The 24673-nt window shown below is 36.8% G+C and overlaps 1 protein-coding gene across 6 annotated transcripts in view; it reads left to right on the top strand.

Moving 5' to 3' along the window:
- The first annotated feature begins 1483 nt into the window (after positions 1-1483).
- The window catches only part of ABCC9 (ATP binding cassette subfamily C member 9), a 138779-nt gene continuing 115589 nt past the window's right edge, over positions 1484-24673 (top strand). For 3 of the 6 annotated variants that reach the window (XM_030321921.1, XM_030321922.1, XM_030321915.1), the window contains exons 1-6: positions 2269-2375; positions 2719-2833; positions 5328-5388; positions 6939-7100; positions 9470-9611; positions 15676-15797. In XM_030321921.1, the coding sequence (XP_030177781.1) occupies positions 6959-7100; positions 9470-9611; positions 15676-15797 (406 nt within the window). In that variant the 5' untranslated portion in view covers positions 2269-2375; positions 2719-2833; positions 5328-5388; positions 6939-6958. Of the gene's footprint in view, positions 1598-2265; positions 2380-2718; positions 2834-5327; positions 5389-6938; positions 7101-9469; positions 9612-15675; positions 15798-24673 lie in introns of those variants that run through there. The other 3 variants (XM_030321917.1, XM_030321920.2, XM_030321918.1) reach the window with 3 other exon arrangements.

Below are 24673 nucleotides of genomic sequence, written 5' to 3'. Positions count from 1 at the left end.
TGAGCCCACCAGGCACCCCAAATTACAGGCTTTTTAAAAATAAGAATATTCAATGTTGGTTTCGGCATAAGTGTAATAGGTCATTTCATACAGTTTGGGGGTAGTTAACACAAACTTTTTAGAAAGGTAATTTCACATTCTATATCACAGCCCTAAAAATACTACTTTTGACCCTGCACTTACTTTTCCAAAAATGTACCTTAAAGAAATTATCTGTTGCAAAGAAAGAAGAAACTTTATTTTAAAAGCTCATCAAAATATAATATGGTAGTGGAAAATCGGCAACTGTATGTCCAATAATCCAGGAATATGGATTTTAAATTATGGTATAGCCAGACAAGGCATTATGCAGCCATTTAAATGATTTCTATAAAGATTTTAAAATTCTATCAGAAAATAATTGTTTTAAAAGGTACTGTGAGGAGACAAATTATTTTGTGATTGGAACAACATAAAATATGATAGAAAAAATAATAACGTTGGCATACATAGTAGCTTTTACTGAAAGGGCAGACACTCTCACCACTTTAAAGGGATTATCTCATGTACCCATTTACCCTTCAAGACTATGAAGCCATATATATTTTTCAGTTTTCCCCATTGAACCGGTGAGGAAACGGATACAAGGAAAGATTAAGTATTTTGCCCAAAGTGTTTCACCTGAGTCAGGTAGCAGGGTTTGATAGCAGCTTCACCCTCAGGTCCGTGCTTTAACTCACCATTAAAATGTAACAAAATGTTATCAGTTTTATAGGTTTGGGGGCTCCTTGGGCTCCCTTATACTCTTCCATAATTTCCAGTTTCTACAATAAGCATGACTTTTAATCTTTAAAAATCGTCTTAATAATAGTGATATATCGATATAGATATAAAGTCTCAGAGTCAACCTGATTATCTGTAGTGACACTCAGAGTCTACATCTGGGGATTTGCACCCACTATTTCCAGGTGTCTCTCCCCAGCCGCCTGGGGAGCCCTAGGCCCCCCTTCCAGCTAGTTCACCGGGTCTCCCCGGGATCCACCCACAGTATCCGGATCCCCATGCTTGAAGCACGCTTTCTCTGTGCGCTTGCGCCGTGGCAGACCGCTCCGGGGTGCAGTTGGCAAACTTCCAGGGGCCGTAGGACCACGGTCTTCGGGACCCTTCCAGATGTCGCCCCGCGAGGCCCCGCAGACCTCTAGCGGCCGCGAGTACAAGCTTCAGTCGCTGGCGGAGGCCCGGCTCTCACGAGGGAACGCAGCGACCTTCCCGAGAGTGAGGCGCCCGCGGGAAATCCCCGGGGCTCGCAGGGCGGAGGTCAGTCTCTGTCCGCCAAGCGTGGAGGTGGGGTGGCCGCCCGGGCTAGGGCGCAGGTCCGAGGACCCGCTCCGGGTGCCCGCGCTCCTGGAGCGGTGCCCCTGGGCGGTCGCGCACGGAGCCTGGGGGGCACCAGCCCGCCTGCTTACCATCCTGTGTCATATTAGGACAATGGTTGAGAACAATGATGACTTCAAGCTGATCGAAGGCTGGCCCCGCAGAAAATCGCGTGTTAATTAAAGAGGGTTGCCCGGGGACAAAATTTACAGCTTGCGCCCTGGGGGCAGTTATTTACTGTGGGGTGAGTGTATTTTAAACACGTTATCTCCTTGAGAATTAATTCTCTCGCACGCAGGGAGCAAGAGTGGGGGGAACTGTTTGTGCAGATGTGGAAGCCGAAGTCCTACTTTCGGGGAGCTAGGGTGACGGTCGCCCTTCGGAAAAGCGCCGCGGCCGGTCCGGAGGAGGAACCAAGTTTTCCCGGTCGCTGGGGCAAATATTAGATTTGAGCCCTCCTGGCTGCTGTGAGACCCTTGCACGCGCCCACACAGCCTGGCAGCGGGGTCTTCTGCCTTGAATGAGCCCCTCGTTTCCCAGGTCCGCTCGGGGGGAAAAAGGTGAACTCCCCAGATCCGCTTCCTTTTGTGGCTAATAAAAGGCATATAGAACCTGGAGGGAAATTACAAGTGCAAGTTGAGTACCTTGCATGTTTTGACGTTTGAAAACCTGACTCCAGAGAATCATTGACTCATACATTGCAAGTTTCCGTGCTTAATGAAGTTTGGGGCACACATATTACTTGTGTTTGTGAGATCGCCGCATCGCGCACCCCAAGTTTGTCGCTCCCGTACGGAAAGCAGGGCCGAGCGGGGGTGGGGAGGGTCTCCAGTCCCAGGCGCGGCTGCACTCGGGGCTTTGCCCAGTTTCCTGCCTCGGAGTTGTCGTGTCCGCCCCAGCTCAGAGCAGTTTGTGCAATTTAGAAACCCGATAGGAGGCAGCAGCTGATCTCCCACCACCCTAAAAATAATCCGCTCCGTCGCCCTGCGTGCTTCGCCTAGGGGAGGAAAACTGCCTTCGGAGTAAGTGAGTCTGTATTTTTTACATAAACATGATTTAAAAAATTTAAGAGTAACTGTAAACTGTCGATTTTGGCAATCAAAAGGCTCCCGCGCGCTCACATGGCGCTCTGACTTCAGGGTAGCTATTTCTAGGATTAAGGCACCCGGCCCCAGCCGGGGAAGAGAGGGCGTGGGGATCAGGTTTCCAGCTTTACTTACAAAACTTTGCCGACTCCTACTTAAAACCAGCCAGGAATAGTGCAGAGAGTTATTACTAATTTTTTTTTTTCTCTGAGACATTCTCCTGTATTGTTCATGAAGTTGCTTTCTATCTGCTTAATTTTTGTTACTCTTTACTTTTTAGGAGTTCTGCGTCTGGGTTTGAAATTTACACTTAAAACAGTGTAGGAAGCCGGTGTTTTGAAGGTAGTGCAAGTGCACGAGTAGGGGTTTGAAGCAGCATCAAGCGACCGCCCAAGGTATTTACTTTTTCCTTTTTGTTAAATTTGGAATTAAAAAATATATATATCCCACTGGCATGTGTGAATCTTATCTTCTGAGTACCATTTCCTTTAGTGTGCGATAGAACTCCAACGGGTGCATTGAGATCAGGCACTAAATCAGGAATCAGTGGTCATTTTTGCTAGTGATTTTCCTACTTGGATCTGTCATTTGTAGATAGATAGATAGACATCTTTTAGTCATATTTTGTGAACCACTGACTGAAAGAGAAATTTCAGAGGTTATTAGATTACATGCCCTACATTCTTTACAATGCCATGTTTCTCTCTCATAGTGTATAGTTAATCTCTGAATAACTAAAGAACCAGTTATGTTGTATATAAGAATTAAGTTTTTATATTGCTTTTAGCATGTTTTCTTCAGGTGTTTCCAGCATGTTTAAGTTCCCTGTGGCTGTTGCTCCGTTAAAACTGACACTTTCTTCTGGGTGAACAGGAAAGAGTGTTAGTTTTTACTTACTTTACTTTATAGTCATCAACTAAATCCCAATTTTATAACTCCTGAGGGTGTGGAACTTCATATAATGCATTTCAAAGAATACTGAGGGATTCTTGCGATGAAATCATAAGTTTGGTCCTCAAGGAGTATTTTCTTTCTGTGTTTTCTGTTTTGCAGACCATCCCTGTAATCAGAGTTTCACTTTTGACATTTGTCTTTAAGATTCATTCAGTCAAGTTCTTCGACCCTGTCTGCTGTCATAAACACTTGAACATCTTTCAGTAGATGTGTGCTCGTGGGGAGAAAAGTGTCATGTCTTCCCATCTGGCCTCTTTTTCCTCTCCCTCCTCCTGGATGCTTGGGCCTCTGTCTGTGCTTAGTTGAACTAGACAGCTCCAGAAAGGGCAGGACTCAGGGGGGTCACGTGACAGAGTTCAGCCAGCAAGAGCAGCAGCACGTTACACTGTTCCCAAAGCGTCCCTGACTTAATCAGGGTTCTGGGAGGGAAAACCCTGAATGACAATCAGAGATTTAAAAATTAATTAAAAGTCCTGATTGAATAAAATGCCTTTGGTAAACACAGTAATTATCAACATATCTATAAGTTTACTCCTTTCCTCTTTTTGCCCATGTTGAGTTGTAATAATATGGGCTGACTGTTAGGATGTGCCACATGTGCACTGTATGTTGGAGAAAGAAGCTAAGGGTCAAAGGGAAATGGATGGAGGAGGAAAAGACAGAAACAAAAACAAAAGGAGAGATGTGGTGAGAGGTAGAGAACAGGTTGGGAGCCCCAGGGAATGTGAGGTTAGAGATTATGGTAGAAGGAAGAAATCATTCTAAAGCTTTCACTTTATTAATCTGAAGTGTATGCTTTAGTATGATCATATCATTGTATAGCTCCCTGTCTGGTAGATCATAACCTTTACATTATACCAAGAACTATTGGGATTAGTGTAGTCTGATTTATACAGTCTAAGACCACAGGTACTGTTTCTGTCATATGCACTCTTGGTTTCCCAGTGCCTAGCACATGTTTAGCATCAGTAAGTATTTTTATAGTTAATTAATGGCCCAGAATTTCAGACATCAGGTACACGACTGGAAACATTCTTTGACTTTTTCAACTTGCAGTAGTGCTCTGATAGTTTCATTCCACCGTTACACATTTATCCAGAGGTTACTTGATTGGTAGGTTTGAGGATTGATTAAACATAGCAGGCAGACTTACTATAGCCAATGAAATATATGTTTTGCAAATTCAAATTATACTTTAGTGTCTGGTGCAATGATAATGATTAAATGTCAAGATTTATAAATGTGACCAATTGGAATAGCATAATTTTGAATAAAATTATAAAATTAGCAAAAGTAAAAATTATTTCCCGTTCGTTCTAGGAAACAGTTTATACATGTCTTTCAGTAAGAGTGAGATCAAGTTTCTTTTTATCATTTCTACTTAATAAAAGAAATAGTCTTAGAAGTTCCATTAGTAGCTATTATTGTTTAGGTGTTTGTTTTTTCTAGGTTTACAGACATACATCACTGTATAAGTTTAAGGTGTACAGCATGATGTTTAATTCAGATGTACTGAGAAATGATTACCACAGTAGGTGTAGTTAAAATCCGTCACCTCATATAGCTACAAATTCCATTTTACTGTTATTTAAAAAACCTCACACCGCTTTTAATTATTCTATGAGGCTTAGAGCCTTAATAGTTGCTAAGAATTTGCCAAGTATATACCCTCATCTTGAGTTGTTTTTAATATAATTTTTTCAATGAGAAAAGGTCTCAACTAGAGATCATATATATCAATGATGTTCAATGAAAGGGCTTAACAGAAACAATATGTGAGAGGAATTCCATATAAGTATCTACAGACTGTAAGCACAGGCATTTTAGTTAGTTCTAGTAATATAAAGCTTATAAAACTTGTGCTTGAAATTTGGTTTCTCCGATTACCTACTGTTGCCAGTATTTTCTGTGTAACACTCTTTATTTTTTTCCTAGGAAAAAATATTGTTTGTGACCATTGCTAAATCATTTCTCAATGAATGGGAAGAGAGAAAAGGTACTTATAAACTCATTTAAACTTTCGCCAACCTTTGATAATCTAACTCAGAATCCAGTGTGACATATATGTGTAGATTCTTTCCAAAGTCCAGTGAGGTTAAAATCTTAAACTCTACTCTTTTAATGACAGTAGAGAAGATGTTTAAAAAAATAGGTTGGAGGCTGCATGATGCAGTGGGAGAAAAATAGTTTAAGTCAGACACATGGATATGGATCACCACTTCTCTACTGGTTGGCAAGTTACTGAACCTCACGATGCCCTTATGTAAAATACAAATAATTAACATCGCACGGTTGTTATAAGGATAGTGTATGCAAAGTGCCCAGAATTTGGCAGAGACTGAGTAAATAGGAGGCATTATAAAAGATTTTTTCAGAAGGCTAAAACTTTTCAGAATTTCATAGTAGTATTTTGATGAAGCAAACCCTTGCTCCTATACCATCTGTTTCAGCACAGCAATGAGAGGAATTAATTTAAAATTTGAGTCAGAGGGCATCTACGTGGCTCAGTCAGTTAAGCGTACGACTTTGGCTCAGGGCATGATCTTGGAGGTTCCTGAGTTCTAGCCCCACATCAAGCTCTGCACTGCTTGGGATTCTCTGTCTCTCCCTCTCTCTCTGCCCCTCCCCCACTGGCTCGCAAGTGTGCCCTCTCTCTCTCTCTCTCTCTCTCTCTCTCTCTCAAAATAAATAAACTTAATTTTTTTTTTTAAATGTGAGTCAGAGTAAGTCAGTCCTCTGATCAAAACCCCCAGTGGCTCCATTTCACTGAGTAGAAGCCAAAGTCTCAACAATAGCTAGAAAAACCTCTGGTTTATCTTGTTTCCTTTCTAAATCTGTCTACTTCTACTCTAATGTAATATTGATTTCTAATTAAAAGACATGTTTTTTTGTTTTAAAACTTGAATAGGGTGCATTTCATGTAAGAATATTCTCTGACTGTGGGACCTGAGTAATTTCACTAAGTTGTCACTTGAGTTATATTTAATTTGTCTGAAGCACTTGGTTTTAATATCCTTCAGAGAAAGGCTGATTGCTGTTTGCAGCCACATTGGTCTCTGTGTATTCGTATTTCCTGCAGTGAAAAGTGACGGTAAATTTTACCAAACTTAAGTTGTTTGCTAATGCATTTTCAACGAGAGAAGATGAAAAAGGATTTGATATTACACTATTTTGTAATATCGGTGGATAGTTTCATTTTTTCTTTCTTTTTCTTGAGATATGACCATTTTTGTTCTTTGAAATCATTTTAGTCAAACACACGCTTCTTTAAGCTACCATCATTGGTAGATATTAATAATGACATATCTCCCAAGTTAAAATAAAATATCTTTCTCTGAAAAAAAAAAAAGATTGAAAGAGAATGATCTATAGAATGCACAGGCCTTTCTAAGAAACTCTCAAATGATTTTGGCATACAGTTTCCTATTTCCACAACTGCAAAAATAAAGGGGGTTAATTTTATAATAAAACCTCTTCCTTAGGGCTATGATTTTATAAAAGGGAATTTAATAATAAGAGGCTCTTTCTCTTTTCTCTTCCTTTTAGAGTAAACCATATAAGAAGAAATGAGCCTTTCATTCTGTGGTAACAACATTTCTTCATATAATATCTCTCATGGTGTATTACAAAATCCCTGCTTTGTGGATGCCCTCAACCTGGTCCCTCATGTCTTCCTGTTGTTTATCACTTTTCCAATATTGTTTATTGGTAAGTAATCTACTGTCCTATATTTCGTCACCTAATATTTATTTTAAAAGGCTTATTAGTGGCTGAGATTTGGTATAATGTTTATTTAATTTTTCCGACATGAAAACTTATGCATAAATCTGTGGGAAAAGAACAAACAAGTATCTTGTGCTTCCCAATTATTTATATTTGTGGCATAGGATATTCTGTAGATAAAATAGAAGTCAGATGCCTTCTTAGAAATGGACTTGAAGTAGTAGCAGCAGTTTTTTTAAGAAGGGGGAAAGAGAATTATATGCGATAGATCTAAATCCTTTGTTGAGCACTTGTTTTGTGCTGGTTGAAGAGAATGGAAAATGGGTAAAATGCTTATGAGTGGGCCAGCACTATTCAGAAGTGGCCTGGAATAGTACTTGACCTGGAATATTCACTGGGTTTGTCCAGTGAAACAGATGCATCAAAGTCAAGAGAAAGATGTCTATCCCACATTGTAAGCTTATGTGCAGATATAGAAATACATTTTCCTGGGCATTAACTTGCTAGAACAACTAATTCTTGGGACTAGTGGGAAAGATTGCATGGGAAGTGACATGTTTGGGGACCTGAGGACACAGAACTTGCAAATTTGAGTAGGAGTGATAAGGGTGCATTCCAGGTAGAAAGAATACTTATGTGAACTATTTGGAAAGGACTTAAAAATACAGTTTTCCCTACTATTTTTCAGCTTACATATAACAAAAACCCAGTTATTTAGAGCAATTATATATAATTTGCATCACTTCCCCAAAACAACCAAAATAGACCTTTAACTTAAATTTTTTTTAAATACATTTCATGTACAAAAATGACAAAGACTAATATAATAAACATCTATTGAGTCTATCATCACTCATCTTAAGGAATCTAATGGTGAGAATATAAGTGAATCCCTCTGTGTACTATTTCCTGAGCCTGTTACTCTTCCCACATCCTATGTTCCTATCCCTTCAAGAGGTAACCACTATCTGATTTTAGTGTTTGATACTCCCATGCACAATGTTGCTTATAAAAATAAATGAAAAAGCTACCAGACTGATTTTTTAAAGAAAATTAGCATAGTTTAACAATCTGCTTTAAAAGGAGGTTTAAAAATAATTTGTATGATTTTATTTCTTAATTTAACAAATGTTAATTGAGAGACTACTATGTACCTGGCATTGTCACAGTGATCAAAGAATTTCTGTTATATATCTTATCATGCAGAGGCCGGTGCAACTCTTGATATAGACACTAAATATTTGGACTATGATGGCCATATATAAAAATACAAATTGTTGTTTACATGGTGTTGCTGGTAGGACAATGCCCTTTGGCCAAAAGTAGCCTATATATTTTTTTATTGCAATACAACAGTTAATTATTCATTTTTGACATTCATCCAACTTCTTCAGGGCAATTACTGTGACAGTCTTGTCTGTTTGCATCTCGAGCCTCAAACACAGGCTGGCGAAAGAGTATTTGACTCAAGTAGAATCAGAGTGAACATTGTCAAAGAGGTGGGGAAAAATACAGACTGTTCATCTATAATATTGGCTCCTTGAGCTAGTGAGAGATCATAAATAAATCCTAAAGAAGTATCAGGTATAAGGAAAGCTTGCCTGCAAGAGTTTACAGCATAAATTCCAGTTCAATATTTTAAATGTAACTAATATTTCAATAATGAAGTTCATTTGGGAACAACTAAGACATGAATAAATTTGCTTTTCAAAGAATGCTTCAGGGGTCCCATTTGTTTTTGTAGAAATTGCTTCCTGCAATATTTTGAGTGCAAACCCCGATTCATTCTTGAAGTATGTGAGGCTTCTCCACAGACAAAAAATTTCTTTGAGAAAAACTACTACCTCTGATGAATAGTGCTGGCCCACTCATAGGTTATAATTTTTCTCACATGATATGCATATAATTGAGTTGATTCAAGTAATGAGTTCTACATTTCATTACCAAATATGGCTTTTTTCATTAGTCCCCCTGCAGATCCCATGTTTTGAAAGAGTTTAGACACCAAATTGCTTTTATTAACATCATCAACTCAGTTTCCTTTTGAATGAATCAGGGACCTGTCAGTAAGAGCTCTGATTAGCATGAGTTAACCATGTTACCACCCAGAGTTGGTGTTATTCTTGAGCAGTGCAGCAAATGTCAATGTGTTAACCGAGGCAGTCTCATAACAATTGAAATTGTTAGTTTTTTTAACATAATGAAAATAGACCAGGATTTTCATTGCTACCCTAGAAAGCACATCTCGTTCCTGTTTGAGGAACCACCCATCCCCCAAATGATATCACAATGTGAATTATTTCCATGATTATAATTAATACTTTCATCTTTCTATTTCTTCTCTTTTTTTCCAGGGTGGGGAAGTCAAAGTTCGAAAGTACAAATTCATCACAACACATGGCTTCATTTTCCTGGACATAACCTGAGATGGATTCTTACATTTGCTCTTCTCTTTGTGCATGTTTGTGAAATAGCAGAAGGCATTGTTTCTGATTCGTAAGTGATTCAACATAGTTACTATCATTACACTATACTAGTGAGTATGTTGATATGGATGGGAGTTAAGAGAACACCAGGTCAGGCTTAACTTTTTTAGTTATGACTTATTAAGAACAACAGCTGTCACTCATTTCATAGTAGTCCTGTTTATTTATGATTTCATTTACCCATGATCAACCAAAGTCTGGAAGCAGATGATCCTCCTTCTGATGTACTGGCACAAGGTCAATAAGGTCAGTAGTAGCCTACCATTACATCACAGTGTCTGTGTCTTTCACCTCATCATGTAGGCATTTTATCATCTCACATCATCGCAAGAAGAAAGGTGAATACAGTACAATAAATTATTTTGACAGAGAGGGAGAGAAATCACATTCACATAACTTTTATTGCAGTATATTATTATAATTATTCTATTTTATTATTATTAGTTGTTAATCTCTTATTGTGCCTAATCTATGTATTAAACTTTATCATAGGTATGTATGTATAAGAAAAAACATAGTATATATAGGATTCTGTACTATCTGTGAGTTCAGGCATGCACTGAGATCTTGGAACATATTCCCCACAGATAAGGGGGCACTGCTGCCTTTGATAATTATGTGTTTTGTCTGTGTTTTTATGTTGATACATAATTTCTCTGATAACAAAAATTCAGATCACTGTGGCTTGCGCTTATTCATGTGTTTTCTATTTCTTTGTTCCTTCACTTATGTAGCCCTTGCAGAAAGTTCTCTCCTTTTAAACAGTTTGATGTTTATATTACCAACATAGATATACATAGAAAGATTGTCTATATTGACATATAGCTCTAAGAGTTATATATTTACATATAAATATATAACCAGTTCTCAAGTGTTTCAGTTTATTTTATAAAGAAGCAAAGGTAGATGAGGCAGGCATTAAAGATGTCTGAGAACCAGTGAGAATATAGCCACAAATTGAGGCAAAACACAAAACTGTCTTAAAATCAGGATTTCTCATAAAGCTCATGTTTTTGAAGGAATTTTGCCATTTATTTTTTTATTTTTTAAATGTTTATTTATTTTTGAGAGAGAGAGAGAGAGAGTCAGAGCCTAGGAGGGGGAGGGGCAGAGAGAGAGGGAGACACAATCCAGAGCAAGCTCCAGGCTCTGAGCTGTCAGTACAGAGCCTGACGTGGAGCTGGAACCCATGAACCACAAGATCATGACCTGAGCCAAAGTGTGCAAATTAACCAACTGAGCCACCTAGGTGCCCTGGAATTTTGTCATGTATAAGAATGAAAAAAAACAGTTTGCATTTGGCAGTTAGAATATAGTGAATTCTACTTATAAATTTAAACATAATGTGGGGAGGATATTTTTATCACATACTAACAAAAAAATAGGAAATAATTTTGATAGGCAGTATCAAATAGAATTTTGAAATTATGCTAAATGGTACACCTTTTTTTTTTTTTTTAGAGAGAGAGAAAGAGAGCACAGGCGAGCAAGTTAGTGTATGGGGAAGGGGCAGAGGGAGACAGAGAATCTTAAGCAGGCTCCACACCCAGAGCAGAGCCTGAGGCAAGGCTTTGGGCTCTAATTCATGACAGTGAGATCATGACCAGAGCAGAAATCAGCAGTCTGTGCTTAACTGACTGAGCCACCCAGGCGCCCCTAAATGGTACACCTTTAATTAAAGAATTGATATGAAAGTGTTTTTTTTTTTTTTTAAAGAAAGCCCTGAAATCATTTTCCTTTTATCTAATCAGGACCTTCCCTGACATCTGTTTATGTTTTTCTGTTGCAATTAATGAGGGATGAAACTTCTAAACTTTCGTCACAGAGCCAACTATTTTGTAATGTTTTATGACAGTTCTTTTCATAGATATGCACATCTTAGTTTCTGATAAAAAGAAAAATCAGGGACTCTGAAGATACCGCATGCCTCCAAGCATTTAGAAGCTTAATTGGCAGGGTGCCTGGGTTGCTCAGTTGGTTACACGTCTCTTGATTTCAGCTCAGGTCCTGATCTCATGGTTTGTGGGATCAAGCCCTGCATCAGATTCTCTCTCTCTTTTTCCTTCTCTTTCTGCCCCCCTCAATAAATAAATAAACAAATAAATAAATATTTTTTAAAAAGAAGCTTAGTTGACTATTATTGATTACTGTTTAAAACCCTTCAGTGTATTTGTATTATATTGTATTAACATAGCCAATTCTAGTCTTTTTTTTTTTTTAATTTTTTTTTTCAAAGTTTATTTATTTTTTTGGGACAGAGAGAGACGGAGCATGAACGGGGGAAGGGCAGAGAGAGAGGGAGACACAGAATCAGAAACAGGCTCCAGGCTCTGAGCCATCAGCCCAGAGCCTGACGCGGGGCTCGAACTCGCGGACCGCGAGATCGTGACCTGGCTGAAGTCGGACGCTTAACCGACTGCGCCACCCAGGCGCCCCGCCAATTCTAGTCTTCATTTTTTATTCCCTTAACATACAAACTAACTCATACAAGCCTATTAACATAGCCAATTCTAGTCTTCATTTTTATTCCCTTAACATACAAGCTAACTTTCTATGTGTGTGTATAAAGTGAAAGATAGATTAGTCCAATATTTCCTAAAAACTTGACACCATGTAGGCAAGGATGCCTCCTTCTTTCCAGCCTCATGATTGGTGGGTAGATTCAGTCAGAGACTTAGAACAGAGGCTGAGCTAACAATGATGAAGATGTATGCTAATGGAAGTAACTTGTTTTATTGACGTGGTGATATTAGAGGCCCGTCCTGAAACCAAGCAGAAATACACTCTTGATTTTGTGTTACCTCCTCCCATTCTTTAGCTGCAGACTGCTTTCCCTTACCATTTTCATCCAAGCTTCTCAAAAAGTCATTTTCCAATGATTCCTGACCTCCAAAATTTAGTTTCTTTTCTTGTCTGCCTTGTCCTATTCTGGAAACTGCTTCCACAAGAATCCTAGTGAACATTAATGACACCTTGATGTACACCTTTTCTTCCTTATCATACTTAACTACGTTTGACACCGCTGATCCTTCATTCCTTCTTATTTAAGAAAATATTTGTGAGCAGTTCTTTTCTTAAAATATAACAAATGCTCATTATAATTAGTGAAACAATGCAAAGACTTTCCAAATTGTATTTTTGGTTTTCTTTTTTAGTAATACAAATATTGAAGTTACTCATTTTTTCTTTTGAAACAAACATCCTTATCTGTTTTGCATGGATTTTTATAAGAAATGTCATTTTTTATGTTTCTATCTAAATAGCTTGTAGTTCTATTTACTCTCCTTGGTTTATTTACTCTCCTTGGTCTAGGAATCATTTTTGGTTTGCTTTTTAGTCTAATATGGTTGATAGATTATTAAAGCATGTAATTTGTTAAATACATTTTGGGACTTATTAACATTTTCATTATAGTTAAATATTTGATTATTTCATATGTTTTTAATGGGAATTAGAAAATAATTTTCTATTTTCCTTGTTGGAGATAAAATTTTATTGAGTTTACTGATTAGATTACTCAAGTCCTGTGTGGTGATTATTTTTGTATTATTTAATTCTTCAAATTCTAAAAGTGTGTATTAAAATATTCACTATTATTTTTTTCATTTAAGCTTTTATTTTTTTCATATTTTTTTTTGAAATCATTTTTTCTCCTCCATGATGAGGACAAAATCAATGCATTTTGATTTTCTTCCTTACTTTCTGAGTAAAGATTTTCTGCTATAATGTGATATATGTGCATCTACCAGAACCTTGAAGTCTGTGAGTCATACTCTAAAAATAACAGAGCATAAGGAAAGAATAGGGTTGGGATACTACTCGAAACTTGTACAAGTTTGTAAGTAAACAACTAACAATATAATAGCAATCCTAATACAGATACTAGCATGTTTAAAACACACATCAAATCCCTAATAAAGAAATGCCACAATATAAATATAAAACTTTACTGTGGCTGTTGCTGTCTTTATTCATCCTTTACCATTGCCTTCCTTAATGATGTTTTGTCATTCTTTTTCCTCTTGACTACATAATTTATTTATTTATTACAATGTTTTCTTATTGAATATGTTTAAGGTTATAAACTTTCTTCTGAATATGGTTTTGACAACATTATTTACAGGCCTTGATATGTAGTATGCTCATTTTTAAATTTCCTAAATATTATGTAAGTGATTTTTTAATTCTTTCTTTGATTCAGTAGTAAAAGAATGCTGGAAGCATTTCTTAATTTCTGTAGTGATTAAATATTTATTTCCTACTTTTTGACTGTTTTGAAGTATTTCTGGGGATGGTAGGTGGTTTTTAAACCAGCTTTTACGCTATCATGGTATTTTAAAATTGTCTATATTAATGATTCCAGGAATATCAGTGGTCATGTTCCAAATCTCTGCATACACTTGGCTTATTAGACAACTCCCTTTGCATGTTTATTAGACACCTTCACAGCCCGCGTGGCCTTGCTAGAACTTATTGGCTTCCTTTCTCCAATCTGCTCATCCTCTTGAAGTCTTATTTGGTTACCCACCCCCCATCCAGGCTCCTTGGTAATTATTCTCTACGTCTCCATCACCCTCACCCTCATACCCTAACACTATTAAAGTCCTGTCCATTTTAACAATGAATATTTTCCAGATGTTGTATTTCTTTCATGTTTTTGCTGCTGAAACTTAATTCAGGCTTCTGTCATCTCTTGCCTGGTCTATACCCACAGTTTGCTAACTGCTTTTCTTCCTTGTATGTCTGTCCCCTCTCCTCAGATGCACACACTACCTACCTACTGCATCATCCACATTATTACAAGATTGATTTGTCTAAAACCCCCTAAAATCTGACCATGCCACTTACCTGTTAAATTATTTAGATTTTCCAAAAGATTAGATTCCGGCTCCTTACCATGGCATACAGAGCCTTTCACCACATATCCTGTTTCAAACTCTCTGAGAATATTAAACTACTTGGAATTTTGAACATGTTACACAGTTTCCTCCTTCTATGTATTTACATATTCTGTTCTCTCTTTTTAAAATGCTCTTCTTCCACATTCCTGATTAGTGGATTCCTTTTCATATTTCCATTTCCACTGTCAACTGTACTTCTTCTGAAGCGACTTTCCCAAATGCTCCTTTTTCCCCCACTCTCAAACTAATCACTCCCTATACCGTTTATGTCTGAATGTATTTAAGTAATTTGAGAACAGTTAAATGTTTTACCAGCTTACATTATTAATGTAAATGGAGTTGAGGGCTGTCCACCACGTAAATCCGGTTCTGTCATATTTCTAATCCGAGTGAAGCTCTCTACTACCCTCAGAATGAAATCTGGTCTCTTTTCAATCATATTGAGTTGCTTGTGTTAGACATGTCTGGATCCTCTGCCTGGAACAGTCTTCTCTTCCTTCTCTGAACAGCAGTTCCTCATTCTTAGGGCCTCAGTTCAGAAGTAGGTTCCTTCACACAGCTTTCTCTTCCTTAGACACTAACCCTGCATGCACTTATAGTCCCTTCACCTGGGCGATAATTTCCTACTTACTCTTGGTATCACCAACAGACACTGGGCTTTATGACTATGGACACTATATCTTGTCACATTCACTATTGCATCTCAACAACTAATCATGCCTGGACACAGCACACACATTTGTGTTGAACGAATTAATAGAAATGGAGAAATCACTAACAGCCATATAGTTTAGGAAAGCCATCAAAAGAATAAGTGTACTTCTCACATACATTAGAGTTCACATTCATCCGGTAGTTTTTACTTGCTTTAGGTGTTAAATTATTTCAGCAGTTCTGCCCTTCAGAATAGGAGTAGTTACATACTTACTTTTGTTGTGAGTATTTAAGGTCTTGTTGAGCTGTGGTACCTGCTCCTCTGTGTTGGGATAAACCCTTTGAGCAGAATTATGTCTCCCAATGGAGTCTACCTTTGCATGTTCTCGTAGCCACTGCTACTGCATTCTGTATATTAAATATCTTGTTATTAAGAGAAAGTTTTAGAGAACAAATGGAAACAAAATGAGAATCTGGAACCATCAGCTCTAGACACTGATACTGTACCGCTCTCCGTAGACGGCGGGAATCACGGCATCTCCACCTCTTCATGCCAGCTGTGATGGGATTTGTCGCCACTACAACATCAATAGTATATTATCATAATATTGAAACATCAAATTTTCCTAAATTGCTTTTAGGTAAGTATGATCAAGTGTCCCCCTCAACCCCAGAACTATTTTTTTCCTCCTAGTACACTCTGTCTGTGGGGGGTTGGGACTGGGAAGCATGGGAAAAACACTGTAGTTTATTCTTCTCTAGTCTCCTGGTGAATGGGGAGATGAAGATACACTGAGTGCTCTAGGCTGTGAAAACTCTCGACCCCCAGGACATCCGTTCACAGATGCCCCTTGTGATGTGTTAGTGTGAGGCAGGAGCAAAGTGGACAGGTGTGCTAGCCTTCTGGCTAGTAGAGGCTGTACTCTAAGAATCTGAACCCATGCACCATCCTGCCCCAGCAGCAAGTTGGTGTGTCTGGTTGTGTGTTTCTGCCCCTGGCTTGGAGTCCTGAGGCATTTTCGGAAGGTCTCAGCCTTCACTGAGGCGGGGGCAATGTCACACTCTTCATAGCATTGCTGCCGAGGTATCAGGGGACTTCGTGCAGCAGAGTATGCTTCACAGCATGCTGAAAACTGTACTGTCCCCAAAGCATGGCCCCTCAGATCTGCTTCATGCCTAACCTTTTCTTTTTTAGCCTCTCTTGCTTCCTTGTCCTATGGAAATAAGAGCCTCTCTAAGGTGTTCTAATTTTATTTTTGCCTCACATTGAAATAATGTCACTTATCCAATTAGTGGTATTTAATACTTTGACCAATCCTTGCATTCCTCGGTGTACATTTTCTTTTTTTTTAATTTATTTTTTATGTTTTATTTTTTATATTTGAGAGAGAGAGAATGAGTGAGTAAGGGAGGGGCAGAGTCATGGAGACAGAATCTGAAGTAGGCTCCAGGCTCCTAGCTTGTCAGCACTGAGCACGATGTGGGGCTCGAACCCACGAGCAGTGAGATCATGATCTGAGAGGAAGTTGGACACTTAACCGACTGAGCCACCCAGAAGCTCAGGGTACATTTGCATAAAGAGAGCTAAGATGAAGGTGTAGAACATGGATCATGGTTCGGCTTCAAGGACCTGTGAATATCCTAAAATAGCAGGCAGACCTATCTGTGTGTGAATGAATGCTTACAATTTTATAAGTTTCAGAGAGTTCACCTGATTGCTCAATGATGAATATAGAAATTTGTGAAAATAATAATTAAACCGCACAAATATTTTATTTGCCTGTCCAGAGGACATTAAAATTTTAAATGTATTAGTGGGAAATACTGATTATTTAATTGTGTTGCACCACATCAGATGATTGGGCAAAGGCAGTCTAACACAAATAAGTAGACTGGGTTAAATATTAATTTAAAAGGCTTGTCAAAGTCTGAATTATCTTAATAGAAGGCCGTCTAGTACAACATGATAAGCAGATGCTATCACAGAAATCTTTTTATGAGGATGCCAAGAAAAAGAGTGAAATTTTTAACAGCAATAGCAAAAATATATACACATACCATTGGATATCCAATATGCTAGACATTTAAGTTTTTGAAAAACTGATGATGAATAAGATATAAGAGTTGTAAGATATAATTAGAAGGGAAATATGCATCTTAATAATATTTTGAAGGAGATGTGATCAGAGTCTGGCTTGGAGATCAGAGCAGATACAAGACAGAGGGCACAATTTGCTCATATTGTTGGATGGACTTACAGAGATAAAAGTCTAAGTTTCTCATTATTTTAGGAGAGAAATATTTGGGCCCAGAAAAATTACACTTATTTTCAGATCACAAAACTACTGATTTTGTCCCAACATTATATTATGAACATCACCAAATATACAGAAAGTTGAAAAAAAAAACAAAAACAAGAGAATACTCATGTAGTTAGATTCTTCAATTTACAATTTATTCTGTTTATTTTATCACATGTCTACATCTTTCCATCCCTATATCCAGCCATCTTATTTTTGGATACATTTTAAAGTACATTACAGACATTAATAGGCTTCACCTCCTAATTATTTCAGCATGCATATCATTAACTAGAGTTAAAATTTTTCTACAGTTCTTTTTGGGAGATAAAATTTGCATACTTAAGTATAGAAATTTTAATTTGCTAAATACACACACCTGTGTAACCATATCATGATACAGAACAGTGCCATCATCCATGAAAGTTTTCCTGTGTCCCTTTACCAGTCAATTCTCATTTTCATCTCCACAGAGGCAAAATCTAATCTGATTTTTTTCCACCAAAGATTAGATTTGCCTGTTCTAGAACTTCACATAAATTGAATCATACAGTATAAATTCTTTTGTGTAACCACTTCTTTCTCTCAGCATTTTTTTTCTTTTCTTTTTTTTTTTTTTTATGTTTCCTTATTTTTGAGAGAGAGAGACACACACAGAGCACAAGTGGGGGAGGGGCAGAGAGAGAGGGAGACAACAGAATCCGAAGCAGGTTCCAGGCTCCAAGCTGTCACAGAGCCTGACGCAGGACTCAGACTCATGAACCATGAGATCATGACCTGAGCTGAAGTCAGACACTTAACCAACTGAGCCACCTAGGCACCCCTCAGCATGATTTTTTAAGGTTCATTCCTAACGTACTACAGATCAATATTTTTTTTCTTATAATTGTTGGGTATTATTCCATTGTATAAATATACCACAGTTTTCCGTTCTCTTAACAGTAAGTATCTGGACTGTTTCCAGGTTTTGGCTATCATGGAAGAAAAGCTGGTATAAACATTCACGTGCGATTTATTTATTTTGAGACAGGGAGAGAGAGAGAGAATGAGTGGGGCAGGGGCAGAAAGAGAGGAAGAGAGAGAGAATCCCAAGCAGGCTCTTTGCTGTCAGCACAGAGTCCAATGTGGGCTCCATCCCACAAACCATGAGATCATGGCCTGAGCTGAAATCAAGAGTCAGAAGTTAACCAACTGAGCCACCCAGGCACCCCTGGATATATGTTTTTATTTCTCTTGAGTAAATACCTAAGAGTGGAATTGCTGGGTCATAGGGTATGTAGGTAAATGTTTATGTTTTGTTAAGAACCCACAAGTTCTTTTCCCAAAGTGGTTTAATTTATATACTCACTAATAATGTGTAGGAGTTCCAGTTTTTCCACATGCTCACCAACATTTGATGATTTAATTTTTCTAATTTAGCCATGCTGGTGGGTATGTACCGATAATTCATTGTGGTTTTAGTTTGCATTTCCCTGATGGCTAATGATGTTGAGCACTTTTTGATAAGTTTATTAGTCATTTGTGATTTTTGTAAAGTGTCTCTTTGATATATTTTGCCCATTTTTTATTGAGTTGCAGGAGTATTTTGTACATATTAGATACTAGTATGTCATTGGATCTATGTTTTGAGAATATTTTGCTCCCAGTCTGTGGCATGCACATTCATTTACTTAACTGGGTCTTTTGGTGAGCAGATTTTAATTTTGCTGTAGCATAATTTATCATTTTTTCACATCTAATTATTGCTTTCTGGGTCCTAAGAAATTTTTGCCTCTGCTCTAAATATGTTTCCCTCATTCTCTTGTGTGTGTGTTTTTTTAAAAGAAGCTTTATAGTTTTAGTTTTTATTTTTAGGACTATGATCCATTTAAAAATTAATTGTGGTGTAAGGTTGGTGCCAAGGTTCTTTTTTGTTTTTCCCGAGCGGATATCCATGTATTCCAGCATAATTTGTGAGGTAGACTTTCCGTTTCTCATTATATTGCTTTGGGACCTTTGTAAAATACTGAGTCAAATTACTATTTAAGTATGATCTGTTTCTTGGCTCTATAGTTTGTTCCTTTGATGTATTTGTTTTTTTTTTAATTCCTTTCAATGTTTTATTGATTTTTCTTGCGCAAATGTCTTGTACATATTATACATTTATTCATATATTTTTTTTTATATATGAAATTTATTGACAAATTGGTTTCCATACAACACCCAGTGCTCATCCCAAAAGGTGCCCTCCTCATGTATTTGTGAGTTTTATAAGATTACTATTCTGTTTTGATTACTACTGCTTTGGAGGTCTTGAAATCATATAGTATACCATACAACTTGTTGTCTTTGCTTTTCTCCCAAGATTGCCTTGGATATTCCAGTTCTATTGTATTGTCATATATGGTTAGAATCAGGTTGTCAATTTCTACTCTCTCCCCAAAAAATTTCAGTAGGATTATGATAGGGATTGCACTGAATGTTTACAACAGTTTGAAGGAGAATTGACATTTTAACAATATTGAATTTCACAACCAGTTCTTCATTTATTTAAGTCTTCTTTTTTTTTTCTCTTAGCAATGTTTTCTATTTTTCAGGGTGGAGGTCTTCCATGTCTTACTAAATTTATTATTAGCTTTTTTTGTTTTCCCATTGCTATTATAAATAGACTTGTATTTTAAATTTCATTTCCCAGTTGTTTGTCATGTTTATGAAATACAGTTGATTTTGTATATTGACCTTATGTTTTGAAACCTTGGAAAATCTCTTATTTCTTCTAAATATTGCCTTATAGGTTTCTTAGGATTTTCTATATATACAAACATATCATCTGATAATACAGTTATATTTATTTCTTTTCAAACTTTATGCTTTTTTCATCGTATTGTACTAGGTAGGACCTCCAGTAAAATGCAAAATAGACATGGGGAGAGTGAAATCTTTGTCTAGTGTCCAGTTTTAGGGGGAACAACATCAACATTTCATAATTAATTATAAAGTTATTTATAGGCTTTTTGTAAATGACCTTTATCAGGTGAGTAAGTTTTCTTCTATTCAGAGCTTTCTCAGAGTTGTTTTTGTTTTTGTACTTTTAAATCATGAATAGATGTTGAATTCTATTAAAGATTTTATTCTGCATCCATTGGGACAATTATATTTCTGTTAATGTACTAAATTAATTGCTTGAATTTTCAAATGATAAAGTAACCATGAATTCCTGGGCTATGTTACACATGGTCATGATATATTATCCATGCTATATATTGCTAGATTTTGTTTGCTAAGTTTTTTTAGATCCATGTTGTGATGCATATTGGTCTATTTTCTTGTAATGTCTGTCAGGTTTTCATATGCTGGGTTATACTGGCTTCTGAAAATGAATTGAAAAGTTTTTTCTATTTTTCTATTTTCTGAAAGACATTGTGTATGATTAATTTTATTTCTTCCTTAAATGTTCAAAATAATTCATCAGTGAAATCATTTGGGCCTGGAGATTTTTTTTTAAATGTTTGTTTATTTTTGAGAGAGTGCAAGCAGGGCAGAGGCAGAGAGAAGGGGACAGAGGATCTGAAGAGGGCTCTGCACTGATAGGCTGACAGCAAGGAGATTTGAGATTCAGGGCTCTAACTCACAAACCATGAGGTCATGAGGTCATGACCTGAACCACAGTCGGTCGCTCAATGAACTGAACCACCCAAGTGCCCCTGGGCCTGGAGTTTTAACTAAGTGAGGATTTTATTTATTTTTATTATTTATTTATTTATTTATTTATTTATTTATTTATTTATGTGTTTATTTATTAACACACATACAATATTTAATTTAAACATAAAGCTTTGCATTTATGCACAGTAAATTTCATTCTGCTAGATTCAGTCTTTCCAGGGTTTAGAAATCCTTTTCTTTTTTCTTTTTAATCTTGATTCTTTTATTCAGAGTACACACTCTCTATTATGGGCATATGTGCTTCTTGCCTGCCTAGTCATCTAAATGAGGATTTTAAATTATAAACTTACTGTTCTATTAGACATAGACTTTTCAGAGTATTTCTTCTCATGTCAGTTTCGGTAAGTTACAGGTTTCAAGAAATTTTCCCTTTCATCTAAGTTTTTTTATTTGTCATGAAGTTGTTCAAGATATTCCCTGATTATCCTTTTTAAGTATACAGGATATGTAGAGATAATTCTTCTTTCTTTCCTAATACTGGCAATTTATGATTTCCTTTTTTTCTTTTTTTTTTTTTTTTTTTTAATTTTTTTTTTTTTTAACGTTTATTTATTTTTGGGACAGAGAGAGACAGAGCATGAACGGGGGAGGGGCAGAGAGAGAGGGAGACACAGAATCGGAAACAGGCTCCAGGCTCTGAGCCATCAGCCCAGAGCCCGACGCGGGGCTCGAACTCACAGACCGCGAGATCGTGACCTGGCTGAAGTCGGACGCTCAACCGACTGCGCCACCCAGGCGCCCCTTTCCTTTTTTTCTTAATCAGTCTAGCTGGGGAATTAGCTGAATTAGCAATTTTCTTGATCTTTAAAAAAAAATCAACCTGCTTGGCTTGGTTGGGTTTGTTAATTTTCTCAATTATTTTTTTTTCTATTTCATTGCTTTCTACTCTTATCTCTATCATTTTCATCCTTTTATTTTGTTCATTCTTCTTCTTTCCCTAGTTTTTAAGATGGAAGCTTAGATCATTGATTTTGGATCTGTCTTTTTTTTTCTAAAATAAATATTTAAAGCCATAAATTTTCCTTTAAGTGTTGTTTTAGCTGCAATCCTTAAATTTTTAATATGTAGTATTTTTATTATAATTTAGCTATAATACTAATTTCCCTAGCGATTTTTTCTTTAACATGTGGTCAATTACAACTATGTTGTAACATGGGGTCAATTACAACTATGTTTAACTTCCAAATATCTGGAGACTTATAGATATCCTATTGTGTGGAAAGACTTGAAGTTTACCTTCATAATCTCTTTCGTTGGTGTTCATACCCTGTATAATTCTCTACCTTTGAGTGTGAGTGGGACCTGTGACCTGCTTCTAGCCAATAGAGTATGGCAAAGATGAAGACATCAAATCAGTTGAGCTTCTGTTGAAAGACTGCAGCCCTAGTCAAGGCCTGGATTGCAGTCTGGTGAGACCCTGAAGCAGAGAACCCACTTGACCCATGCCCAGGCTCTTGACCCATGGAAACTGTGAGAAAATAATTGTGTGTTGGTATAAGCTGCTAACTAAACCTGTCATAATTTGCTTAGCAGCAATAGAAAATCAATATGCTTATTGTTCTTGATTTTTAATTTATTTTTATTGTGATCAGAGAACATATGTTATATGATTTCTGTCATTTTAAGTTTATTTTTTCTTGTTTTCTAAGTATGTAGCCTATGCCAGGACCGTGCACTTAACAAGAATGTATATGCTGCAGGTGTTTGGGTGTATTTTTATAATACTAAGTATTATATAGCTTTATAAATATCAAACAGTTCAAAGTGGTTGATAGCTACCAGATCTTCTAAATCTTTATTAGGCATATGTGTATTTTTTTATTGTTGTGTCTCTCTGAAAAATCGACTGACGCTTTGTCATTATTAAAAGTTTTCAAAATTTCTGGTAATACTCTTTGTCTTTTTTTCAAGTGTTTATTTGAATTCCAGTTAGTTAATATACAGTGTAATATTAATTTCAGGTGTACAATTTAGTAATTTAACACTTACATACAACACCCGGTGCTCATCACAAGTGCCCTCCTTAATACCCATCACCTGTTTAACCCCTTCCCCTGTCCGCTTCCCTTCTGGTAACTATTAGTTTGCTCTCTGTAGTTAAGAGTCTGTTTCTTGGTTTGCCTCTCTCTCTCTTTATTTTTCCCTTTGCTTGTTTGTTTTGTTTCTTAAATTCTACATATGAGTGAAATCATATGGTATTTGTCTTTCTCTGACTGAGCTATATCACATAGATTAGTACTCTCTAGCTCCATCTATGTTGTTGCAGATGACAAAATTTCATTCTTTTTTGTGGCTAACTAACATTCCATTGAATATATATACCACATCTTCTTTATCCGTTCATCCACTATTGGAAACTTGGGCTGTTTCCATAATTTGGTTATTGTAGATAATGCTGCTATAAACATTGGGGTGCATGTATCCCTTTAGGTTAGTACTTTTTATGATAATACTCTTGGTCTTTAAGTCTACTTTATCTGATATTAATATAGCCACTCAGATTTCTTATGTTTACTGTTTTCATTGTATGTCTTTTTCCATCTACTTACTATCTGTTTCTTTATATTTAAGATGAATATCTTTAGTTAGCATGTAGTCTTTTTTTTTCTTTCTAAATCTATTCTGGCACTTTTCATTTTATGCTAAAACAAGATAGATGATGAGCTTATATGCCAGTGTTCAATTCTTTTTCTAAGGAAGTTGTGACCACCTTTAAACTTTAATAATTCTGATAAGTGCTGTACAATGGATCGTCTCATATGTGTTTTGGATTTCTTCTTTCTCATCCCATGTTTATTTGTACTGACCTTTATTTAAAGTGTGAAGTATACTGAACCTTTTATTTCTAGGAAAGTCTCTGTGCGCATCTCATATTTGCTATAAAAGGCCGGCTGTGGGTATGAGATGGTATAGATGCCTATGTTTCTCATCCCACTACTTAAGGTCTGAGTTTGTTCTGTAGGATCATTGTTCTTCTCTTCTCTTTGTGGAGGCATGTGGTATTTTAAACCATTTGGGTGAGATGAGTTACTACTTGAATGCTATCTGGAAAGCAGAAACGCCATTATAAAGCTATATGCATTCCATAATAATTCCAGCATAATACCATTAGATTACCTATTGGATAGGTTACACAGATAACAACTTGTGAATTCTTCATGTAATATAATTGAGGCTTCATAAGAAAAAAACACAAAAAACAAGACCAGGAGATCAAAGCAATTTTAAAGTCTACAGAATTACACAAGTTCCAGAGTGTAGGTTATTCCTATTTACATGTCTCTTTCCATCTGTCCATCTATTACATATAATCAGAGTGGAAGAACTAGCATTTTTTAAAAAGTTTTATTTACTTATTTTGAGAGAGAGAGAGAGAGAGAGGGAGAAGGGGAGGGGAAGAGAAAGAGGGAGACAGAATCCCAAGCAGACCCCACACCATCAGCACAGAGCCCGATGTGGGACTCAAACTCACCAACCTGAGATCATGACCTGAGCTGAAGTTGGACTGACTG

The sequence above is a fragment of the Lynx canadensis genome, chromosome B4, assembly GCF_007474595.2.
Source record: "Lynx canadensis isolate LIC74 chromosome B4, mLynCan4.pri.v2, whole genome shotgun sequence".
NCBI lineage: Eukaryota > Metazoa > Chordata > Mammalia > Carnivora > Felidae > Lynx > Lynx canadensis.
This window is presented reverse-complemented; position numbering and strand designations above follow the sequence as displayed.